We start from the raw sequence: 24,700 nt of genomic DNA, 5'->3' as shown, positions 1-24,700 counted from the left end.
CAATACGTGACTGATGCTCATTCATAAATTATTAAGTATATTCTATGATTTCTTTAGTTGCATATCATTCATTAAATATGTTAACCTTCATACAGCTATAAATCATGTCTCTTTTTCAAGCTGTAACCTATGTTAATCTCTTCAATATTTTTATATTTAACTGCTTTGAAAACCAAAATATAACATTTGTTAACATCTTGAATATTTTTGTATACTTTGGTAACTAGGAAAAGCCAAGACATTATTTTGTAACCTGTTGAATACTTTTATATTATATGATAACAGCTATCAAAATCCAAACAATAATCTATGTTAACCTCTTGAATGTTTATTGTTCTCTTTCAACAGCTGTTTTAGATTTTTTATATTAGGAACCACAATGGTTTATAGTATGAGTTGTACATAACCCTAATAGAAGGAAAAAGCATCTTAAACAGTAATGATTAAATCTTAACTGTTGACTACTAAGGTTGCACACTTATAAAAATGCACGCGTTAGCCTTATAAGAAAAGAATTGACTTAAAACAACCCGTTAGTTTTTCTTCTTTCCAGCCCACAACAAAATCCGTTTTGTGTATTACACCTAAACCTTTTATAAATTACTAAATAAGGTACAACGAGGGTCACAGGAAAAGTTGATTTGTTTCTTCTGTATGTCACATAACCAACCTTAAAAATGTCGTAATTCTAATGTAAACAATGTTGTTATTAACACTTGAAGGTTGCTTTATTACAAACATCTGGTGTTCCTTTAAAAAAAAACAACTTAAATACAGGGTAAAACAGTAATAACCATGTAATAATAGATGATTGTAACAATACGTTCTACACTATTCAATCATTGTCTTTAGAGAACTAAAACTTATAATACATACGAAGTGGAGAAATGGTTAAAATAAAAACATATTATACAGTCAGAGAATAATTATTTTAAAAGACACAAAGGTTTATTTAAACAAATGTTTTAGAAATATATGTTTTATTTCAAAAGGCTGCTTTTCCACTGGTAAAATGTTTCTCTTTGCTTAATGGGGGTTGTGTCTTAGTCTAGGAATATATTTGCCAGTTGCAATACAATATATATATATATAATTTAGTTTACAGAAATTATAAATGTCTTTTATATTCTCAAAGAAATCTCCATGACAATCTTCAGTTGCAGCTTAACCTTTTACATTAAAACTGATGTGATCAAATAGTCAATAGCTACAGTGAATCATCATGAGCTGTAGCTATTATCTGTCTTTATAATCAGTATAATGTATAAAATTAGATATCAAGTAATCCTTTACACATTGTTTGGCATTAAAAAAGTCGACAAACAAGATAAGAAAATTTAGAACTTACAAACCAGCTAACGGGGATTGTAAAATGAAATTTAAGGAAACAAGACTGGACATACTGTAAACATTATTTGCTCAAATAAAAAATACCTATTCTGACTACACCAAATGTACAGTCAGTAGGAATGAAATATTTCATGTAAGGTGTACATTGAAAATATACTGAAATGGCCCAATGACTAACAGAACTCAAAATACTATCACTTACATACATCAGTGTTACTATCATGAGCGGTAAAATTAATATAAAAGAAATTACCACTTACATTGATGAAAAACCAGGTTTATTACTTTGTTTCTGTAATCATGATATACCAGGTTTATTACTTTGTTTATGTAATGATGATAAACCAGGTTTACTATGTTCTTTCTGTAATGATGATAAACCAGGTTTACTATGTTCTTTCTGTAATGACGATAAACCAGGTTTATTACTTTGTTTATGTAATGATGATAAACCAGGTTTATTACTTTATGTAATGACGATAAACCAGGTTTATTACTTTGTTTATGTAATGACGATAAACCAGGTTTATTACTTTGTTTCTGTAATAAAAAAAAACTAGATATATTTTATTTCTTTAACAATTACTTGTGCTGGAATGCAAGTTTCAACAGCCAATTCTCTTCAAACATGAACCACACTTTTTTCAATATTGTCATAAACTGTAATAATTATTTAATATTTCTACTGAATGTGTAATTTCCAAAATATTAATTTACTGTACACAAACTATAAAATCAAAGAAAAGATAAAGTGGCTATATTATTTACATTATGATAAAATATATTACTCAACAATTCTGTATAATAATGTTAAAAAGTTATGAAATGACTTATTTCTTCTACAGGCGTTTGTTTTTCATAAAACCTTTAGCTTCTCTGACTAGTCTGCCGATATCTTCATCACTTTCTTCATCTGGATTCCAGTCTGAATCAGAATCTGAAGGTTCATAAACATCTGAATCATCTATGTAACTATCACTGTCCTCATTATCTGCTTGTTGCTTTTGACCTACAAAAATATAAGATGTAAGAATGGATGTTTAATTGTTTCTGATACACGGAAAACATACATCAATGATGAATTTTCTGAAAAGTGCTCTACAAGAATAAAAATGATAAAATCACACACACAAAAGTTTTAAAATGTTTATTATTAATATAATTATTTGAGTTTAGAAAAGTTTAGTATAGAAATATACGAAAATATTTTCATAAAATTAAAAAAAAAACTAACTCAGTGTGTTAGAAATATAAACAACTGGTAATCCACATTAACTGTCCATGTGATAATTACAAATATAAACAACTGGTAATCCACATTAACTGTCCATGTGATAATTAGAAATATAAACAACTTGTAATCCACATTAACTGTCCATGTGATAATTAGAAATATAAACAACTGGTAATCCACATTAATTCTCCATGTGATAATTAGAAATATAAACAACTGGTAATCCACATTAACTGTCCATGTGATAATTAGAAATATAAACAACTGGTAATCACATTAACTGTCCATGTGATAATTAGAAATATAAACAACTGGTAATCCACATTAACTCTCCATGTGATAATTACAAATATAAACAACTGGTAATCCACATTAACTGTCCATGTGATAATTACAAATATAAACAACTGGTAATCCACATTAACTCTCCATGTGATAATTACAAATATAAACAACTGGTAATCCACATTAACTGTCCATGTGATAATTACAAATATAAACAACTGGTAATCCACATTAACTGTCCATGTGATAATTACAAATATAAACAACTGGTAATCCACATTAACTCTCCATGTGATAATTAGAAATATAAACAACTGGTAATCCACATTAACTGTCCATGTGATAATTAGAAATATAAACAACTGGTAATCCACATTAACTGTCCATGTGATAATTAGAAATATAAACAACTGGTAATCCACATTAACTCTCCATGTGATAATTACAAATATAAACAACTGGTAATCCACATTAACTGTCCATGTGATAATTAGAAATATAAACAACTGGTAATCCACATTAACTCTCCATGTGATAATTACAAATATAAACAACTGGTAATCACATTAACTGTCCATGTGATAATTACAAATATAAACAACTGGTAATCCACATTAACTCTCCATGTGATAATTACAAATATAAACAACTGGTAATCCACATTAACTCTCCATGTGATAATTAAAATACATACACCCTTTCCTTGCAGCATTTCGTTTGGGCCTCACTTTTTTAGTGTGACTGTACTTCTGTCTGTGTTTTCGATTCTTCCTGTAATATTAAACAAAGTACACATGCCTGAACCAGTGATTATGATTCAAACAATGAAATAATAACTGAAAACTGTTGTTACAAACCTAATTCAATCATCAAGAGATAAACACTGACATAACAACTGAAAATTCTTTTAAACATGTGTAAATATTTTTGCCAGTCACTAACATGTTATTAACTTTAAGTACCTGTAACACTCCACTCCATACTGACACTCAGGCTTAACTTTAAATACCTGTAACAGTCTACTCCATACTGACACTCAGGTTTAACTTTAAATACCTGTAACACTCTACTCCTTACTGACACTCAGTTTTAACTTTAAATACCTGTAACACTCTACTCCTTACTGACACTCAGTTTTAACTTTAAATACTTGTAACACTCCACTCCATACTGACACTCAGTTTTAACTTTAAATACCTGTAACACTCTACTCCTTACTGACATTCAGTTTTAACTTTAAATACTTGTAACACTCCACTCCATACTGACACTCAGGTTTAACTTTAAATACCTGTAACAATCTACTCCATACTGACATTCAGGTTCAACTTTAAATACCTGTAACACTCTACTCCATACTGACACTCAGGTTCAACTTTAAATACCTGTAACACTCTACACCATACTGAAACTCAGGTTTAAATTTAAATATCTGTAACACTCTACTCCATACTGACACTCAGTTTTAACTTTAAATACCTGTAACAATCTACTCCATACTGACATTCAGGTTCAACTTTAAATACCTGTAACACTCTACTCCATACTGACACTCAGGTTCAACTTTAAATACCTGTAACACTCTACTCCATACTGACACTCAGGTTTAACTTTAAATACCTGTAACAATCTACTCCATACTGACACTCAGGTTTAACTTTAAATACCTGTGACAGTCTACTCCATATTGTCTGACACTCAGGTTTAACTTTAAATACCTGTAACAATCTACTCCATACTGACACTCAGGTTTAACTTTAAATACCTGTAACAATCTACTCCATACTGACACTCAGGTTTAACTTTAAATACCTGTGACAGTCTACTCCATATTGTCTGACACTCAGGTTTAACTTTAAATACCTGTAACAATCTACTCCATACTGACACTCAGGTTTAACTTTAAATACCTGTAACAATCTACTCCATACTGACACTCAGTTTTAACTTTAAATACCTGTAACACTGTACTCCATACTGACACTCAGGTTTAACTTTAAATACCTGTAACACTCTACTCCTTACTGACACTCAGTTTAACTTTACATACCTGTAACAACCTACTCCATACTGACATTCAGGTTCAACTTTAAATACCTGTAACACTCTACTCCATACTGACACTCAGGTTCAACTTTAAATACCTGTAACACTCTACTCCATACTGACACTCAGGATTAACTTTAAATACCTGTAACAATCTACTCCATACTGACACTCAGGTTTAACTTTAAATACCTGTAACAATCTACTCCATTCTGACACTCAGTTTTAACTTTAAATACCTGTAACACTCTACTCCATACTGACACTCAGTTTTAACTTTAAATACCTGTAACAATCTACTCCATACTGACACTCAGATTTAACTTTAAATACCTGTAACAATCTACTCCATACTGACACTCAGGTTCAACTTTAAATACCTGTAACACTCTACTCCATACTGACACTCAGGTTTAACTTTAAATACCTGTAACACTGTACTCCATACTGACACTCAGGTTTAACTTTAAATACCTGTAACACTCTACTCCTTACTGACACTCAGTTTTAACTTTACATACCTGTAACAACCTACTCCATACTGACATTCAGGTTTAACTTTAAATACATGTGACACTCTACTCCATACTGACACTCAGGTTTAACTTTAAATACATGTAACACTTCACTCCATATTGACACTCAGGTTTAACTTCAACTACCTGTAACACTGTACTCCATACTGACACTCAGATTTAACTTTAAATACCTGTAACACTCTACTCCATACTCACTGACACTCAGTTTTAACTTTAAATACCTGTAACAATCTACTCCATTCTGACACTCAGTTTTAACTTTAAATACCTGTAACAATCTACACCATACTGACACTCAGTTTTAACTTTAAATACCTGTAACAATCTACTCCATTCTGACACTCAGGTTTAACTTTAAATACCTGTAACAATCTACTCCATACTGACACTCAGGTTTAACTTTAAATACCTGTAACACTCTACTCCATTCTGACACTCAGTTTTAACTTTAAATACCTGTAACACTCTACTCCATACTGACACTCAGTTTTAACTTTAAATACCTGTAACAATCTACTCCATACTGACACTCAGATTTAACTTTAAATACCTGTAACAATCTACTCCATACTGACACTCAGGTTCAACTTTAAATACCTGTAACACTCTACTCCATACTGACACTCAGGTTTAACTTTAAATACCTGTAACACTGTACTCCATACTGACACTCAGGTTTAACTTTAAATACCTGTAACACTCTACTCCTTACTGACACTCAGTTTTAACTTTACATACCTGTAACAACCTACTCCATACTGACATTCAGGTTTAACTTTAAATACATGTGACACTCTACTCCATACTGACACTCAGGTTTAACTTTAAATACATGTAACACTTCACTCCATATTGACACTCAGGTTTAACTTCAACTACCTGTAACACTGTACTCCATACTGACACTCAGATTTAACTTTAAATACCTGTAACACTCTACTCCATACTCACTGACACTCAGTTTTAACTTTAAATACCTGTAACAATCTACTCCATTCTGACACTCAGTTTTAACTTTAAATACCTGTAACAATCTACACCATACTGACACTCAGTTTTAACTTTAAATACCTGTAACAATCTACTCCATTCTGACAGTTTTATCTTTAAATACCTGTAACACTCTACTCCATACTGACACTCAGGTTTATTCTCTTCATTGTCACTGCTTGTATCTTTTGTTTCCACAAAGTCCTGATCTCCTGGATGACTAAATTCTTCAAAATGTGATGGATTGTTTCTGTTACCCAAAAAACATTCAGCTGTTAGTATGGTGTCATTGAAAACTTGAAAATATAAAAAATGAGTCTGATCAAGGAAGTGAATATTGAAACCTATCCACAATCATTACACAACCAAAACAGAAACCTATCCACAATCAGTACACAACCAAAACAGAAACCTATCCACAATCAGTACACAACCAAAACAGAAACCTATCCATAATCAGTACACAACAAAAACAGAAACCTATCCATAATAAGTACACAACTAAAACAGAAACCTATCCACAATCAGTACACAACCAAAACAGAAACCTATCCATAATCAGTACACAACAAAACAGAAACCTATCCATAATAAGTACACAACTAAAACAGAAACCTATCCATAATCAGGTACACAACCAAAACAGAAACCTATCCATAATAAGTACACAACTAAAACATAAACCTATCCACAATCAGTACACAGCCAAACAGAAACCTATCCACAATCAGTACACAACCAAAACAGAAACCTATCCATAATCAGTACACAACCAAAACAGAAACCTATCCATAATAAGTACACAACCAAAACAGAAACCTATCCATAATAAGTACACAATAAAACATAAACCTATCCACAATCAGTACACAACCAAAACATAAACCTATCCATAATCGGTACACAACCAAAACAGAAACCTATCCACAATCAGTACACAAGCCAAAACAGAAACCTATCCACAATAAGTACACAACCAAAACAGAAACCTATCCATAATCATTACACAACCAAACAGAAACCTATCCACAATCAGTACACAACCAAAACAGAAACCTATCCACAATCGGTACACAACCAAAACAGAAACCTATCCATAATCAGTACACAGCAAAACAGAAACCTATCCATAATAAGTACACAACTAAAACAGAAACCTATCCATAATCGGTACACAACCAAAACAGAAACCTATCCATAATCGGTACACAACCAAAACAGAAACCTATCCATAATAAGTACACAACTAAAACATAAACCTATCCACAATCAGTACACAACCAAAACAGAAACCTATCCACAATCAGTACACAACCAAAACAGAAACCTATCCATAATCAGTACACAACCAAAACAGAAACCTATCCATAATAAGTACACAACCAAAACAGAAACCTATCCATAATAAGTACACAACTAAAACATAAACCTATCCACAATCAGTACACAACCAAAACAGAAACCTATCCATAATCGGTGCACAACCAAAACAGAAACCTATCCACAATCAGTACACAACCAAAACAGAAACCTATCCACAATAAGTACACAACCAAAACAGAAACCTATCCACAATAAGTACACAACCAAAACAGAAACCTATCCATAATCAGTACACAACCAAAACAGAAACCTATCCATAATAAGTACACAAACAAAACAGAAACCTATCCATAATCAGTACACAACCAAAAACAGAAACCTATCCATAAAAGTACACAACCAAAACAGAAACCTATCCATAATAAGTACACAACCAAAACAGAAACCTATCCATAATCGGTACAGAACCAAAACAGAAACCTATCCATAATCAGTACACAACCAAAACAGAAACCTATCTATAATAAGTACACAACCAAAACAGAAACCTATCCATAATAGGTACACAACCAAACAGAAACCTATCCATAATCAGTACACAACCAAAACAGAGCCTATCCATAATAAGTACACAAACAAAACAGAAACCTATCCACAATCAGTACACAAGCAAAACAGAAACCTATCCATAATCAGTACACAAGCCAAAACAGAAACCTATCCATAATAAGTACACAACCAAAACAGAAACCTATCCATAATCAGTACACAACCAAAACAGAAACCTATCCATAATCAGTACACAACCAAAACAGAAACCTATCCATAATCAGTACACAACCAAAACAGAAACCTATCCATAATCAGTACACAACCAAAACAGAAACCTATCCATAATCAGTACACAACCAAAACAGAAACCTATCCATAATAAGTACACAAACAAAACAGAAACCTATCCACAATCAGTACACAAGCAAAACAGAAACCTATCCATAATCAGTACACAACCAAAACAGAAACCTATCCATAATAAGTACACAACCAAAACAGAAACCTATCCATAATCAGTACACAACCAAAACAGAAACCTATCCATAATAAGTACACAACCAAAACAGAAACCTATCCATAATAAGTACACAACCAAAACAGAAACCTATCCATAATATGTACACAAACCAAACAGAAACCTATCCATAATCAACAGTACACAACCAAAACAGAAACCTATCCATAATAAGTACACAACCAAAACAGAAACCTATCCATAATCAGTACACAACCAAAACAGAAACCTATCCATAATCAGCACACAACCAAAACAGAAAACTATCCATAATAAGTACACAACCAAAACAGAAACCTATCCATAATAAGTACACAAGCAAAACAGAAACCTATCCATAATCAGTACACAAGCAAAACAGAAACCTATCCATAATCAGTACACAACCAAAACAGAAACCTATCCATAATCAGTACACAACCAAAACAGAAACCTATCCATAATCAATACACAACCAAAACAGAAACCTATCCACAATCAGTACAACCAAAACAGAAACCTATCCATAATCAGTACACAACAAAACAGAAACCTATCCATAATCAGTACACAACCAAAACAGAAACCTATCTATAATCAGTACACAACCAAAACAGAAACCTATCCACAATCAGTACACAACCAAAACAGAAACCTATCCACAATCAGTACACAGCGAAAATTGAAACCTATCCATAATCAGTACACAACCAAAACAGAAACCTATCCACAATAGCTTCTATTATTTACTTACTATCTTGAATAATTCAATCAAATCTTTTTTGTGAACAGTAACCCAAAAATGAATAGTGTTTTCACAACAAGACATAATTTCAGGGCTTTCTGTCTTCAAAACTCACCACACAGACAATTGTTAAGGTGGGAAAACAACATGAATTTAATATGTGTGAAACAATAAAATGCATTTTTCCAACTTACATAAAAAACAATACCACTACTTATGAAATACTGATAGGTCTCTGTAATGGTGGTGTTATTCTTGTCTCTTTAATGGTAGTGTTACTCTTGTCTCTGTAATGGTAGTGTTATTCTTGTCTCTGTAATATAGTGTTATTCTTGTCTCTGTAATTGTAGTGTTATTCTTGTCTCTGTAATGGTAGTGTTATTTTTGTCTCTGTAATGGTTTGTGTTATTTTTTGTCTCTGTAATGGTAGTGTTATTCTTGTCTCTGTAATGGTAGTGTTATTCTTTCCTCTGTAATGGTAGTGTTATTCTTGTCTCTGTAATTGGTAGTGTTATTCTTGTCCTGTAATGAGTGGTAGTGTTATTCTTGTCTCTGTAATGGTAGTGTTATTCTTGTCTCTGTAATATAGTGTTATTCTTGTCTCTGTAATGGTAGTGTTATTCTTGTCTCTGTAATTGTAGTGTTATTCTTGTCTCTGTAATGGTAGTGTTATTTTTGTCTCTGTAATGGTTGTGTTATTTTTGTCTCTGTAATGGTAGTGTTATTTTTGTCTCTTTAATGGTAGTGTTACTCTTGTCTCTTTAATGGTAGTGTTATTTTTGTCTCTGTAATGGTAGTGTTATTCTTGTCTCTGTAATGGTAGTGTTATTTTTGTCTCTTTAATGGTAATGTTACTCTTGTCTCTGTAATGGTAGTGTTATTCTTGTCTCTGTAATGGTAGTGTTATTCTTGTCTCTGTAATGGTAGTGTTATTCTTATTTCTGATGCATAAACAACAAATAATAAAAAAAACTTCCCTTTTAGTATAAGCTGTACAGGAAAACACAAAATCAGGAGACCACACAAGAATTAATGTTTCAGAGTACACACAGACATAAAGCGAGATAAATGAATATTTCATAGTTCAACCTAACCTGTAGCATTTGTCACCAAATCTACAAGACCTCGAGGTGTCACTGTAAGTTCCTCTTCATCTGAACCTGGTCTTTCTTTACTCTGAAGTTAAAATCAACAACAAATAAACAAATACAGAATAACATAAAAGGTTTTATAAATACATCCACATTAAAAATACACTGAAATATTTTCAAATCTATTATCAATGAAAACATTAAGCGCTTATAACTAAAACGAATGAAATACAAATAAATATCTTTTAAACAAAATCAATATAATTTAAAACAATGATTTAATAAATAAAATATAGATAATTTATGTATAACCCTTTCAGGGTGAGCTCATGCAGTTTGTGTAAAAAAAGTCACAAATTTCATTTGTACTACAATACATGAAGTAACTCTGATTTGTTAACATGTCTTCTCGAAAACTGGTAAGGTTTTGTTATAGACCATAAGTATCTGGTACACAAATAATAACATTTTAATAACTAAGTGTTTTTACTGTATTTTTATATTGTACTTACCAACATTCAAGTTATTAACAAACTAAGTACAAGGTAATTTTCAAGTATAGAAACACCTTTCTGTTTTTTATGGTTTTCATATTTTAGTTTCACAATCTATAGAATGTTCTCAAAGGACATCAAACGTTTTTAAGGTAAATGTGTGTTTTATTTTGCAATTTCTCTATCACATCACTAACTCTAGATATCACAGTGTATGATACAATTAAATAAATTAGCATTTTCTGGCTACAAAACCATCAAATAAGACTCTTCCTACTACACTCGCCCATCACATTCTCTCCTTTCAAAATTTTTTTAACAGTTCTCTTAACACTGTATTTTATATATATCCAATAGAAAGACAAGGTTTTCATCTATCAAATGACATATTGTATGATGTTGTTTTCTGAACAGAGAACTGTTATGTTTATTGTTAGTACAAGCTTGACATATTGTATGATGTTGTTTTCTGAACAGAGAACTGTTATTTTTATCGTTAGTACAAGCTTGACATATTGTATGATGTTGTTTTCTGAACATAGAACTGTTATTTTATTGTTAGTACAAGCCTGACATATTGTATAATGTTGTTTTCTGAACAGAGAACTGTTATGTTTATTGTTAGTACAAGCTTCACATATTGTATAATGTTGTTTTCTGAACAGAGAACTGTTATTTTTATTGTTAGTACAAGCTTGACATATTGTATAATGTTGTTTTCTGAACAGAGAACTGTTATGTTTATTGTTAGTACAAGCTTGACATATTGTATGATGTTGTTTTCTGAACAGAGAACTGTTATGTTTATTGTTAGTACAAGTTTGACATATTGTATGATGTTGTTTTCTGAACAGAGAACTGTTATGTTTATTGTTAGTACAAGCTTCACATATTGTATAATGTTGTTTTCTGAACAGAGAACTGTTATTTTTATTGTTAGTACAAGCTTCACATATTGTATAATGTTGTTTTCTGAACAGAGAACTGTTATGTTTATTGTTAGTACAAGCTTCACATATTGTATAATGTTGTTTTCTGAACAGAGAACTGTTATGTTTATCGTTAGTACAAGCTTCACATATTGTATAATGTTGTTTTCTGAACGGGAACTGTTATGTTTATTGTTAGTACAAGCTTCACATATTGTATAATGTTGTTTTCTGAACAGAGAACTGTTATGTTTATTGTTAGTACAAGCTTTACATATTGTATAATGTTGTTTTCTGAACAGAGAACTGTTATGTTTATTGTTAGTACAAGCTTCACATATTGTATAATGTTTTCTGAACAGAGAACTGTTATGTTTATTGTTAGTACAAGCTTTACATATTGTATAATGTTGTTTTCTGAACAGAGAACTGTTATGTTTATTGTTAGTACAAGCTTCCATATTGTATAATGTTGTTTTCTGAACAGAGAACTGTTATGTTTATTGTTAGTACAAGCTTGACATATTGTATAATATTGTTTTCTGAACAGGGAACTGTTATTTTTATTGTTAATATAAACTTTATTCTGACAAGAAAGCTGACAACTAGATGAATTCGTAACAATTTTTGTCACACAGTTAGAAAACCAGAAAAACTGTGATAAATGAGGGACATTATACATGTAAAAATGGCTGGTTTGGGGTTGAGAAAATTTTTATGTAGAGGAGCGAACAACGTTTCGACCTTTTTTGGTCATCGTCAGGTTCACAAAGAAAGAAAGAGGTAACTAACAATAACTGACCACGCGTTTGAAGGGGTTGTGTAACTGAGTGTAAGAATGTAGAGGGTAATGTTTGCCTTTTGAACATTATTATTCTATGTTCTTAGGTGCATTATTTAATTATAAAATATATTTAGTGTATTACTACCATTAATGTGAGAAAAGTTAACTTCCATTGAGAGCAAAAACAAGAAGACCAGAGTATAAGTTGTTTATTTCTTGATTTTCGTGTCTATTCTTTATTGATTATCAAAAAAGAAACTAAAACCATGTAAAAACAGGTTTCTTTAGGTTAGTTACTGTGAAATAAATAATAATATTATGATACTGTTTCACAAAATATGGAACACAAACTTGTGGGTAATATAATTTGATGTCTCCCAAACTATGACTATTCATGTCATTGTTAAATGATACTACACCACCTGAGATAAAGGTGACCATGGGGAGAAAAAAATATGACTGTCCAAGATTAGACTGACTGTAATGATATTATGGTTGTACCTCTAACTAGTCAGTTTTGGGTCATAGGTCAAGGCTTATTCTAAACACTTATATTGACCAAACAGAAGATATATACAGCTAATTTTCTCTTGGATGTACAGGTTTCATAAAGTTGAATAATGAAATAGCTCACCCTGTTTCTGTAGGTTTCCTGACCCTAATGAAATAGTTCACCCTGTTTTTGTAGGTTTCCTGACCCTAATGAAACAGCTCACCCTGTTTTGTAGGTTTCCTGACCCTAATGAAATAGCTCACCCTGTTTTTGTAGATTTCCTGACCCTAATGAAATAGCTCACCCTGTTTCTGTAGGTTTCCTGACCCTAATGAAATAGCTCACCCTGTTTTTGTAGGTTTCCTGACCCTAATGAAATAGTTCACCCTGTTTTTGTAGGTTTCCTGACCCTAATGAAATAGCTCACCCTGTTTTTGTAGGTTTCCTGACCCTAATGAAATAGCTCACCCTGTTTCTGCAGGTTTCCTGACCCTAATGAAATAGCACACCCTGTTTCTGTAGGTTTCCTGACCCTAATGAAATAGCTCACCCTGTTTTTTGTAGGTTTCCTGACCACCACCAGAATCACTGCTCGAGTCATATTTTCTGCTACATTCTTTTCCTTTGTCTTCAAACTCTGAGTCATGAAATGAATCTGTCCTTTTTCTGACACATCTCTTTCCTTTTCTGTCTTCAACACTTTTATCTGTTGTAATAACAATATAACCTGTTATCTGTCTTAATTTCCAATAATATGTAACAGTCCTTATTCTTTATGACTTACTACTGCTATAATAACTGAACTGTGCGTGGTTTGTTCTTAATACATAATGTTATAATGTTCTTAATACACACATAATGTTATAATCTTCACTTCTCTCAGAATAAAGAAATAATTTATATTATTCTAATACATTGTAGGTAGACTGTTAGCCATACTTCTCAAAAGAGAAAAATATTTGGTTATATTACACTAAATATTAAATGCTAAACAATGCAGTTCCTCCTACTTTATATGTCAGTTTTCAAATAACTTGACTGTTTGCATATTCAGAATTATTTAACATAGCATTACTGGGTTATCTTGGCATTTGTGTGCATATTTGTTGTAACTACAACTACTTAAAACTGAACTGACAAAGTAACTATCAGAATAGTAAAACAACGTTAAAACTCATGAAAATACAACTGTATGAGCACAACTGTAAAGACAACAATCCATGCACAGACATATGGCTACAATCTCTAAACTTAAGATATTAACAACTGGCTGATGAGATGCATAATAACAAGTTTGTTGAATCTTCTATTAACATTTACATAACAGGAGGTACCTCAATAATTGTATAAGAAACAGTGATTATATTAAAGACAGTTCCTTGTTAAAATTATCTCTCTACAGCTAAAATTATATTAACCAAATTCTTATATATACCACTTTGAACGATTTCTGGAACAGGTTTCTGGGTCCCTAATTTTCCTTCAGATGAGGTTGTGACTTTTACCAACCAAGAGGGTAAAGTTCTCTTTCTTTCAGAAGAAATGTTTTCCTGAGGAGGTGAAGTTACTTCATTCTTGGGAACTACCCCATATAGACGTTTTATTTTGAGGGTGAAGTGATGTGCTTTCTCCTTGTAAGCAAACTGACTCTTTATTCACATCAGGAGTTGATACTGACTGTTTTCAGCAGATAACTGTGGAAAATTCTCTTCTACAGAACATGGTTGTGTTCCTGATTCATTTTCCACAGAGATCTGTACATCTGTTTCGTTTTTTAAAACCTGTAGTTTCTCACAAACTTTATCTTGCCGACACAACACACCCTAAATAACAAAACAAACAATCATTCTTGTTTTCACAAATCTTATCTTACAGATACAACAGATCCTAAATAACAAAACAAAGAATCAGTTGTTGCTTTACACAAATGTTATCTTACAGATACAACAGACCCTAAATAGCAAAACAAAGAATCAGTTGTTGTTTTCACAAACCTTATCTTACAGATACAACAGACCCTAAATAACAAAACAAAGAATCAGTTGTCGTTTTACACAAATGTTATCTTACAAATACAACAGACCCTAACTAACAAAACAAAGAATCAGTTGTTGTTTTACACAAATGTTATCTTACAGATACAACAGACCCTAACTAACAAAACAAAGAATCAGTTGTTGTTTTTCACAAATCTTATCTTACAGATACAACAGATCCTAAATAACAAAACAAAGAATCAGTTGTTGTTTTACACAAATGTTATCTCACTGACACCACACATCCTAAATAACAAAACAAAGAATCAGTTGTTGTTTTACACAAATGTTATCTTACAGATACAACAGACCCTAAATAACAAAACAAAGAATCAGTTGTCATTTTACACAAATGTTATCATTACAGATACAACACCCCTTAAATAACAAAACAAAGAATCAGTTGTCGTTTTACACAAATATTATCTTACAGATACAACAGACCCTAAATAACAAAACAAAGAATCAGTTGTTGTTTTACACAAATGTTATCTTACAGATACAACAGACCCTAAATAACAAAACAAAGAATCAGTTGTTTTACACAAATGTTATCTTACAGATACAACAGACCCTAAATAACAAAACAAAGAATCAGTTGTCGTTTTACACAAATGTTATCTTACAGATACAACAGACCCTAAATAACAAAACAAAAGAATCAGTTGTCGTTTTACACAAATGTTATCTTACAGATACAACAGACCCTAAATAACAAAACAAAGAATCAGTTGTCGTTTTACACAAATGTTATCTTACAAATACAACAGACCTTAAATAACAAAACAAAGAATGAGTTGTTGTTTTACACAAATGTTATCTTACAGATACAACAGACCCTAAATAACAAAACAAAGAATCAGTTGTCGTTTTACACAAATGTTATCTTACAGATACAACAGACCTTAAATAACAAAACAAAGAATGAGTTGTTGTTTTACACAAATGTTATCTTACAGATACAACAAACCTAAATAACAAAACAAAGAATCAGTTGTCGTTTTACACAAATGTTATCTTACAGATACAACAGACCCTAAATAACAAAACAAAGAATCAGTTGTTGTTTTACACAAATGTTATCTTACAGATACAACAGACCCTAAATAACAAAACAAAGAATCAGTTGTTGTTTTACACAAATATTATCTTACAGATACAACAGACCCTAAATAACAAAACAAAAGAATCAGTTGTCGTTTTACACAAATGTTATCTTACAGATACAACAGACCCTAAATAACAAAACAAAGAATCAGTTGTTGTTTTACACAAATGTTATCTTACAGATACAACAGACCCTAAATAACAAAACAAAGAATCAGTTGTCGTTTTACACAAATATTATCTTACAGATACAACAGACCCTAAATAACAAAACAAAGAATCAGTTGTTGTTTTACACAAATGTTATCTTACAGATACAACAGACCCTAAATAACAAAACAAAGAATCAGTTGTTGTTTTACACAAATATTATCTTACAGATACAACAGACCCTAAATAACAAAACAAAGAATCAGTTGTTGTTTTTACACAAATGTTATCTTACAGATACAACAGACCTTAAATAACAAAACAAAGAATCAGTTGTCGTTTTACACAAATGTTATCTTACTGACACCACACACCTAAATAACAAAACAATCAGTTGTTCTTTACAAACTTTATCTTACTGACACCACACACCCTAAATAATAAAACATTTCTTAAAACTTTTATTTTAAATTATCTTTCTATAATTTAATTAAGCATTTTTATTGTATAAAATTATATTAGCAGCTAGACATACCTTCACTACTCAGATGATGACTTTGTGTTGACAAGTTCAACATGTACTGACTAAAACTTAGCTAAAGAGAACAACATGTGTTTTGTATGTCTGCTTCTTTAATTTCAAGTCACAAATTGTTTGATTATTGTTAAGCAAAAGCTACAAAATGAGCACTTAAGTGCTGTACCAACTATAGATACTGGCTTCCATGTTTACCAACTATAGATACTGGCACCCATGTTTCAGATTCACACTTACCATTGAGTCACCTACAAACTTAATTACACAAGTAATTGTTTTTACCATTTAATGACAAAATAAATAAACCACAGTTTCCAACCATTTGGTCTACCTCCTTAAATAAAGGTTTGTAAATGAGCAAGCCTACCAAAAACAAAACTGTTAATTTAAAAACAATTCTTTCAGCCAACCAAGAAACTGTTTTGGAAGTTTTTTTTTGAGACAAAGGAAAATGTGAAAAAACTATTTCTTTCTAACAGGTCAAAACCTCAGACACAAAGTATATACATACTTACTTGGTTTATTTGTTTAAATTCAAATAATTAAAACTGTCTAAAAACTGATTACCAGTAAATAAAACAGCAATATTACTGTAATCATTAGATAGAATATATGAAACCTTGCACTATTAAACTAACTTTAAGTCGAATCTTGCATTGTTAAACTAACTTGAAATGGAATCTTGCATTGTTAAACTAACTTTCAATGAAATCTTGCATTGTTGAACTAACTTTAAATGAAACCTTATATTGTTAAATTTACAATGGATCCTTCCATTGTTAAACTAACTTTAAATGGAACTTTGCAATGTTAAACCAACTTGAAATGAACTTCTGCATTGTTAAATCAACTTCAAATGGAATCTGGAGTTGTTAAACTAACTTGAAAGGAACTTTGCATTGTTAAATTAACTTTAACTTTAAAGGAAGTTTGCATTAGTAAAACTAACTTTAAAGGAATTTTGCATTGTTAAACTAACCTGAAATGGAAGCTTGCATCGCTAACCTTACTTGATATGGAACTTTGCATTATTAAACTAACTTTAAAAGGAATTGTGCATTGTTAAGCTGAACTTGAATTTGTTTGTTTGTTTGGTTCGAATTTCATGCAGCTACCCAAGGGCTATCTGCACAACCTGAAATGGAATTTTACATTGATAAACTAACTTTAAATGGAATTTTGCATTATTAAACCAATTTCAAATGGAATTTTACATTGTTAAACAAACATGAAATTGAAATTTACATTGTTAAACCAACTTGAAATGGAATTTTATTTTGTTAAACTAATCTGAAATGGAACTTTGCACTGTTAAGCTAACTTCAAATGGAATTTTGCATTGTTAAACCAACTTGAAATGGAATTTCAAATTTTAAACTAACTTTTAAATGTGATTTTGCATTGTTCAACTAATTTTAAATGGAACTTTGCATTGTTAAAGTAATGTGAAATGGAACTTTTTTTCATTGTTAAACCAACTGGGAATGGAATTTTACATTGCTAAATTAACTTTAAATGAAACCTAGCCTAATTAAATTAACTTTTTTTTACTCACTAAACTAATAGGGCTGAAAAGATTAAATATAAGTAACACCTGGGGTTAAGAAAGAAAAAACAAAGTTCACTGAATGAACTAAAATATATCCAGACATACATCTGTTGGTTCAGTAAGTGATGTGTAACAAATCATCATTAGGTTATCAAACACCTTCTGCCAAGGGCATTGGAATATATTCCAACTCTACATGTGTTTACTAAGATGTAATCACTAAAAGGAAGTCAACACAACATTCATGGACAGTGACCCTCTTTTACCTCATTATAAGGTCATTCTTGATCTGGCACAAGAAAGACAGCAAACATGGTGCAGACAGTTACCTAAGAGATATATTACTTCATGAAGAGGTTGAATCCCACAGTTAAGATGACCACTGTTGAACAATTACAGAAATATTAGTAGACAGAGAAAGACCATAGAGTGTGACAGGTTGATTGGTAGAGCAGCACCTGGTAAAAACCATATTATTTTCAAGCAGAAAGTAATTTTGCCCAACAGGTTTTTGTTTTTTGTACCAAGATGAAGCAAAAAAAATCCAGTGCTGGTATAAATTTGTTACCAAGATCAGCAGCACACTAGAATGTTTAGTGTGGCTAGGGGTCTATCAGCAGCACACTAGAATGTATAGTGTGGCTAGGGGTCTATCAGCAGCACACTAGAATGTTTAGTGTAACTAGGGGTCTATCAGCAGCACACTAGAATTTTTGAGTGTGGCTAAAGGAATCATCAGCAGCACACTAGAATGTTTGGTGTGGCTAGGGGTCCTAAGTCATTCCTTCTTCATAAAATACATGAGATAAAATTATACCAACATGTGAAGGAGGTCCTCACTTGCTTCCACGAGGAAAATCAAGTCTTGTTCTGATGGGGCATCCATTGGGAACAGTTGGGGAGTCACTGGAGGAAGGAGCACAATCTTGATAGGGAATAAGCCACCACTGGTAGGAGTCACTGGAGGAAGGAGCACAATCTTATTAAGGAATAAGCCACCACTGGTAGAGTCACTGGAGGAAGGAACACAATCATGATAAGGAATAAGCCACCATTGGTAGAGTCACTGGAGGAAGGAACACAATCTTATTAAGGAATAAGCCACCATTGGTAGAGTCACTGGAGGAAGGAACACAATCTTGTTATTAAGAGGAATAAGCCACCACTGGTAGAGTCACTGAAGGAAGGAACACAATCTTAGTAAGGAATAAGCCACCACTGGTGGAGTCACTGGAGGAAGGAACACAATCTTATTAAGGAATAAGCCACCACTGGGCCAGGGTCACTGGAGGAAGGAACACTGATTCTTATTGGGGAATAAGCCACCACTGGTAGAGTCACTGGAGGAAGGAACACAGTCTTATTAAGGAATAAGCCACCACTGGTGGGGAACTGGAGGAAGGAACACAATCTTGTTAGGGAATAAGCCACCACTGGTGGAGTCACTGGAGGAAGGAACACAATCTTATTAAGGAATAAGCCACCACTGGTGGGAGTCACTGGAAGAAGGAACACAATCATATTGGGAATAAGCCACCACTGGTAGAGTCACTGGAGGAAGGAACACAATCTTATTAAGGAATAAGCCACCACTGGTAGAGTCACTGGAGGAAGGAACACAATCTTATTAAGGAATAAGCCACCACTGGTAGAATTTGGAACTGGGAAGTAAGGGGTTTTCGTTATAGAATAGGAGAAGAAACATGTACAGAAAAAATACAATTCAGTTTGTATAGGGTCAGATGTGTGTTACTCAAGACAACGTGGATGTTTGTTAAGTATTCCATGCGAGGCATTGTATAGGGTCAGATGTGTTCAACACTTCTATGTTATCCAGATGAATGTATTTTCTACATGAGTTGTTGCCAGCCACTCAGGAGAATCTTGTAGCATCAAGTATAATGAACATAGTGTTAAGTTTCACATTATAAGTGTTTTGTTATTGTATGTTTTATCTCCTTTGTTGTTTGTTCAATGAATACAAAGGAACAAAACATACATTGTGGTGCAATAAAATGTTTCATGGCCAACAAACATGGAGTTGGAAGAAAAAACCAACAGAAAAAACTCACCAGTGTGACCAAGTAACCATGAAACTATCCATACTTAATGTGGTACAAGTATGTGACCAAGTAACCATGAAACTATCCATACTTAATGTGGTGCAAGTATCTTTGTCAATACATAGAATTAACTGATATTTCATATTATGATTACAAATAGTACTTTTCAACTAACAGTTCTAAAATATAAATTTTGTAAAACCTTATAAATGAAGTTCAAAGTTTTCAGTAAAATTATGTTTCATCAGTCATTTCTTTACCATAACTCTACACAAACTGGGTCAATTTGAATGACCTCATAACCACCACAAAATATAAAATTACCCTTTATTTTGTAGATTGTAACATAAAATTATAGTAGTTTGTCCTAAACAGCTTAAGGCTCATCATGGTTTAAGTCTGTTTATACTTAATAAAAGTTTTATTGTTAATTAAACCATGTTTAATTAATGATCCTGCTGCTTAAGTTAAATGAAATGTGATCAAGTCTGAATGACATAGTGTACAAGACACTTCATAAGCACATCTCAGTGACACATAATTTCTTACTTTTCATTATCTTATTTATTAACTCTCTCACCACAGAAGTTGAACTGACCAAGTGCATAACCATTTTGTAGTCATTAAGGTTTCCATGCTATAATTTTTAATATAGTATGTATATTTTCATACAATAAGATGGACTTACAGTAAACATTACAGTATTTAGTTCACAAAACCAGATTTCTTGACTGAAGTATTGTAATAAAGATTTGCCCATAATTATATGAATCTTTTTGTAGTAGATTGAGTGCCATGTGATTTTTATGTTAAGATTTAAAATACTTTTTTTTGATGAAAATTTGTAGAATGGACAGCAACTACCTACTGAATACTATGCCTAAATAATCTATCAAAGAATACTTTGTGGTCTCACAATCACAAATTTCATTTGCAAAATATTTAAAACCTTCTAAATAAAGTTGAAACTTTATATTTTATCTGTTATTTTCTCTACAAGTGTGGTTAATTTGATCAACTTTGTAACTACATAAAAGAAAAAAAAACTGAAACAAATTTAAATTACATTTTTTTCTGTCTAGAATGATTTCAAATTGTAACATGAAACAACATTCGTTCATCTTAAATAACTTTAAACCCACAACAGTATACAACTGGGTCATTCCATACCAACACAGTTCATGTTACAGATTTCATTCAAACTTCATTTGGTTTATTAAGCCATGCAGTACAGCTTTAGGATTCTCCACGATCGAATAAATAAGCGAAGTTTTTTTGCATGAATGTGTCATGAAAATCTGTGACATAAACTGGAAAAGTTCTTTTTTCCAGGTAAGTTGCCATGAAAGACCCATCTATTTATCCTGAAGTTTTATTGCCTTTTAAACCATGTATAACTGAAATTTTTTTATCATACTAGTTGTAAATTATATGGCAAATGTGCATCTCACATCAGAGTATTAGATTACATATTACACAGACTTCATCTTGTAAAATATTCTGCTTCTTTATGTTACTTTATGGAACCTAAAAGTTCCCAATTTTTACATTTTAGTTACTTTTATAATAACAAATGTGCATGAAAAATAAAATAAAATATCTGGTACCTCTTGACTGTTGACAAAACCAAATCTTTTTAGACAATTGATAATAATGCACTAAATAATTTCCATTTAATTAAACAAGACATCAAAAAACAAGGATAACAAAATGCAAAACAGACAATGCCCTTTAGCCCTTTCACAATGGGCTCAGTATAGTATGTGTTCACCTACACATCTGCACGCATAAGTATTTGAACTTTTCATACAGCATGATAGTAGTAGAGGTTTAGAAAGAATATTTTTTTTTGTATGCAGAAAATCAGAGTAGAGTAGAGTTTTAGAAAGTATCAGACTTTTTAATGAAAGATTTTCTTAAACATTTGTTTGTGAAAATATCTGGTCTATTTTTGTACTAGTCTACAGTCATGTGAAAATTAGGACACCCCATGAAAGCCTGTGTATTTTTCTAACATTTTTGGATAGGTAGATATTTAATCTCAATTTTAACAATACTGTCAAATGTAAACTAGAATCATGTGTGTAGTGTGATGTAATTTTAAATGTTTATAACTGTCAAATGTAAACTAGAACCATGTGTGTAGTGTGATGTAATTTTAAATGTTTATAACTGTCAAATGTAAACTAGAATCATGTGTGTAGTGTGATGTAATTTTAAATGTTTATAACTGTCAAATGTAAACTAGAACCATGTGTGTAGTGTGATGTAATTTTAAATGTTTATAACTGTCAAATGTAAACTAGAACCATGTGTGTGTAGTGTGATGTAATTTTAAATGTTTATAACTGTCAAATGTAAACTAGAACCATGTGTGTAGTGTGATGTAATTTTAAATGTTTATAACTGTCAAATGTAAACTAGAACCATGTGTGTAGTGTGATGTAATTTTAAATGTTTATAACTGTCAAATGTAAACTAGAATCATGTGTGTAGTGTGATGTAATTTTGTTCTAAAATCATCATTGTTAAGGAAGCTTATACATTCAATAAATAGAACACTTTATTTAAAAATAGAAAAAAATTGAAATTTTGTGATATTGAGTGTTTATAAAGATTTATAAAGATGTCCAACTGAATCTGTGAAACTGTGTAACAAGATTCCTTTAATAATAAACTTAAATAATAATAATAAAAAGTTACAGTGTCATAAATGTTTATATGAGTAAGGTAAAAATAATAACATTTTTGTTATTATAAGTTGTGATGTTTTAAATATTTAATCAATTAGATATTTCTAATAAACTACAAGTTGGTTTAATAAGATATAGTTATGTATAAACTTACAAGCTGGTTCAATAAGATTCAGTACTGAAGAGTGGATAAAACTTACAAGCTGGTTCAATAAGATTCAGTGCTGAATAGTGGATAAACCTTACAGGCTGGTTCAGTAAGATTCAGTGCTGAATAGTGGATAAAACTTACAAGCCGGTTCAATAACATTCAGTGCTGAATAGTGGATAAAACTTACAGGCTGGTTCAGTAAGATTCAGGGCTGAAGAGTGGATAAAACTTACATGCTGGTTCAGTGAGATTCAGGGCTGAATAGTGGATAAAATTACAAGCTGGTTCAATAAGATTCAGTGCTGAATAGTGGATAAAACTTACAGGCTGGTTCAGTAAGATTCAGTGCTGAATAGTGGATAAAACTTACAGGCTGGTTCAGTAAGATTCAGTGCTGAATAGTGGATAAAACTTACAGGCTGGTTCAGTAAGATTCAGGGCTGAATAGTGGATAAAACTTACAAGCTGGTTCAATAAGATTCAGTGCTGAATAGTGGATAAACCTTACAGGCTGGTTCAGTAAGATTCAGGCTGAATAGTGGATAAAACTTACAGCTGGTTCAGTAAGATTCAGGGCTGAAGAGTGGATAAAACTTACATGCTGGTTCAGTGAGATTCAGGGCTGAATAGTGGATAAAATTACAAGCTGGTTCAATAAGATTCAGTGCTGAATAGTGGATAAAACTTACAGGCTGGTTCAGTAAGATTCAGGGCTGAATAGTGGATAAAACACAAGCTGGTTCAATAAGATTCAGGGCTGAATAGTGGATAAAACTTACAAGCTGGTTCAAATAATATTCAGTGCTGAAAAGTGGATAAAACACAAACTGGTTCAATAAGATTCAGTGCTGAATAGTGGATAAAACTTACAGGCTGGTTCAGTAAGATTCAGTGCTGAATAGTGGATAAAACACAGGCTGGTTCAGTAAGATTCAGGGCTGAATAGTGGATAAAACTTACAAGCTGGTTCAATAAGATTCAGTGCTGAATAGTGGATAAACCTTACAGGCTGGTTCAGTAAGATTCATGTGAATAGTGGATAAAACTTACAAGCTGGTTCAA

At 31.8% G+C, this 24,700-nt stretch overlaps 2 protein-coding genes across 2 annotated transcripts in view; both read right to left on the bottom strand.

Annotated features, from left to right (window-relative positions):
• Positions 1 to 709: 709 nt before the first annotated feature.
• Positions 710 to 14,942, bottom strand: LOC143242010 (uncharacterized). The gene is made up of 8 exons (XM_076485352.1): positions 14,938 to 14,942; positions 14,427 to 14,496; positions 13,902 to 14,057; positions 10,655 to 10,736; positions 6,594 to 6,740; positions 4,208 to 4,274; positions 3,564 to 3,640; positions 710 to 2,359 (listed from the first exon to the last, which is right to left on the bottom strand). The coding sequence occupies exons 1-8, from the start codon at positions 14,940 to 14,942 to the stop codon at positions 2,190 to 2,192; spliced, it is 774 nt and encodes a 257-aa protein (XP_076341467.1). The 3' UTR covers positions 710 to 2,189.
• The window catches only part of LOC143242009 (uncharacterized), a 78,389-nt gene continuing 67,590 nt past the window's right edge, over positions 13,902 to 24,700 (bottom strand). The window contains exons 5-6 of the mRNA XM_076485351.1: positions 14,787 to 15,174; positions 13,902 to 14,057 (exon numbers count right to left, since the gene is read on the bottom strand). Coding sequence (XP_076341466.1) covers positions 15,007 to 15,174 — 168 coding nt within the window. The 3' untranslated portion in view covers positions 13,902 to 14,057; positions 14,787 to 15,006. The remainder of the gene's footprint in view (positions 14,058 to 14,786; positions 15,175 to 24,700) is intronic.

Source organism: Tachypleus tridentatus, unplaced genomic scaffold (assembly GCF_004210375.1).
Source record: "Tachypleus tridentatus isolate NWPU-2018 unplaced genomic scaffold, ASM421037v1 Hic_cluster_1, whole genome shotgun sequence".
In the NCBI taxonomy this organism is placed as follows: domain Eukaryota; kingdom Metazoa; phylum Arthropoda; class Merostomata; order Xiphosura; family Limulidae; genus Tachypleus; species Tachypleus tridentatus.
This window is presented reverse-complemented; position numbering and strand designations above follow the sequence as displayed.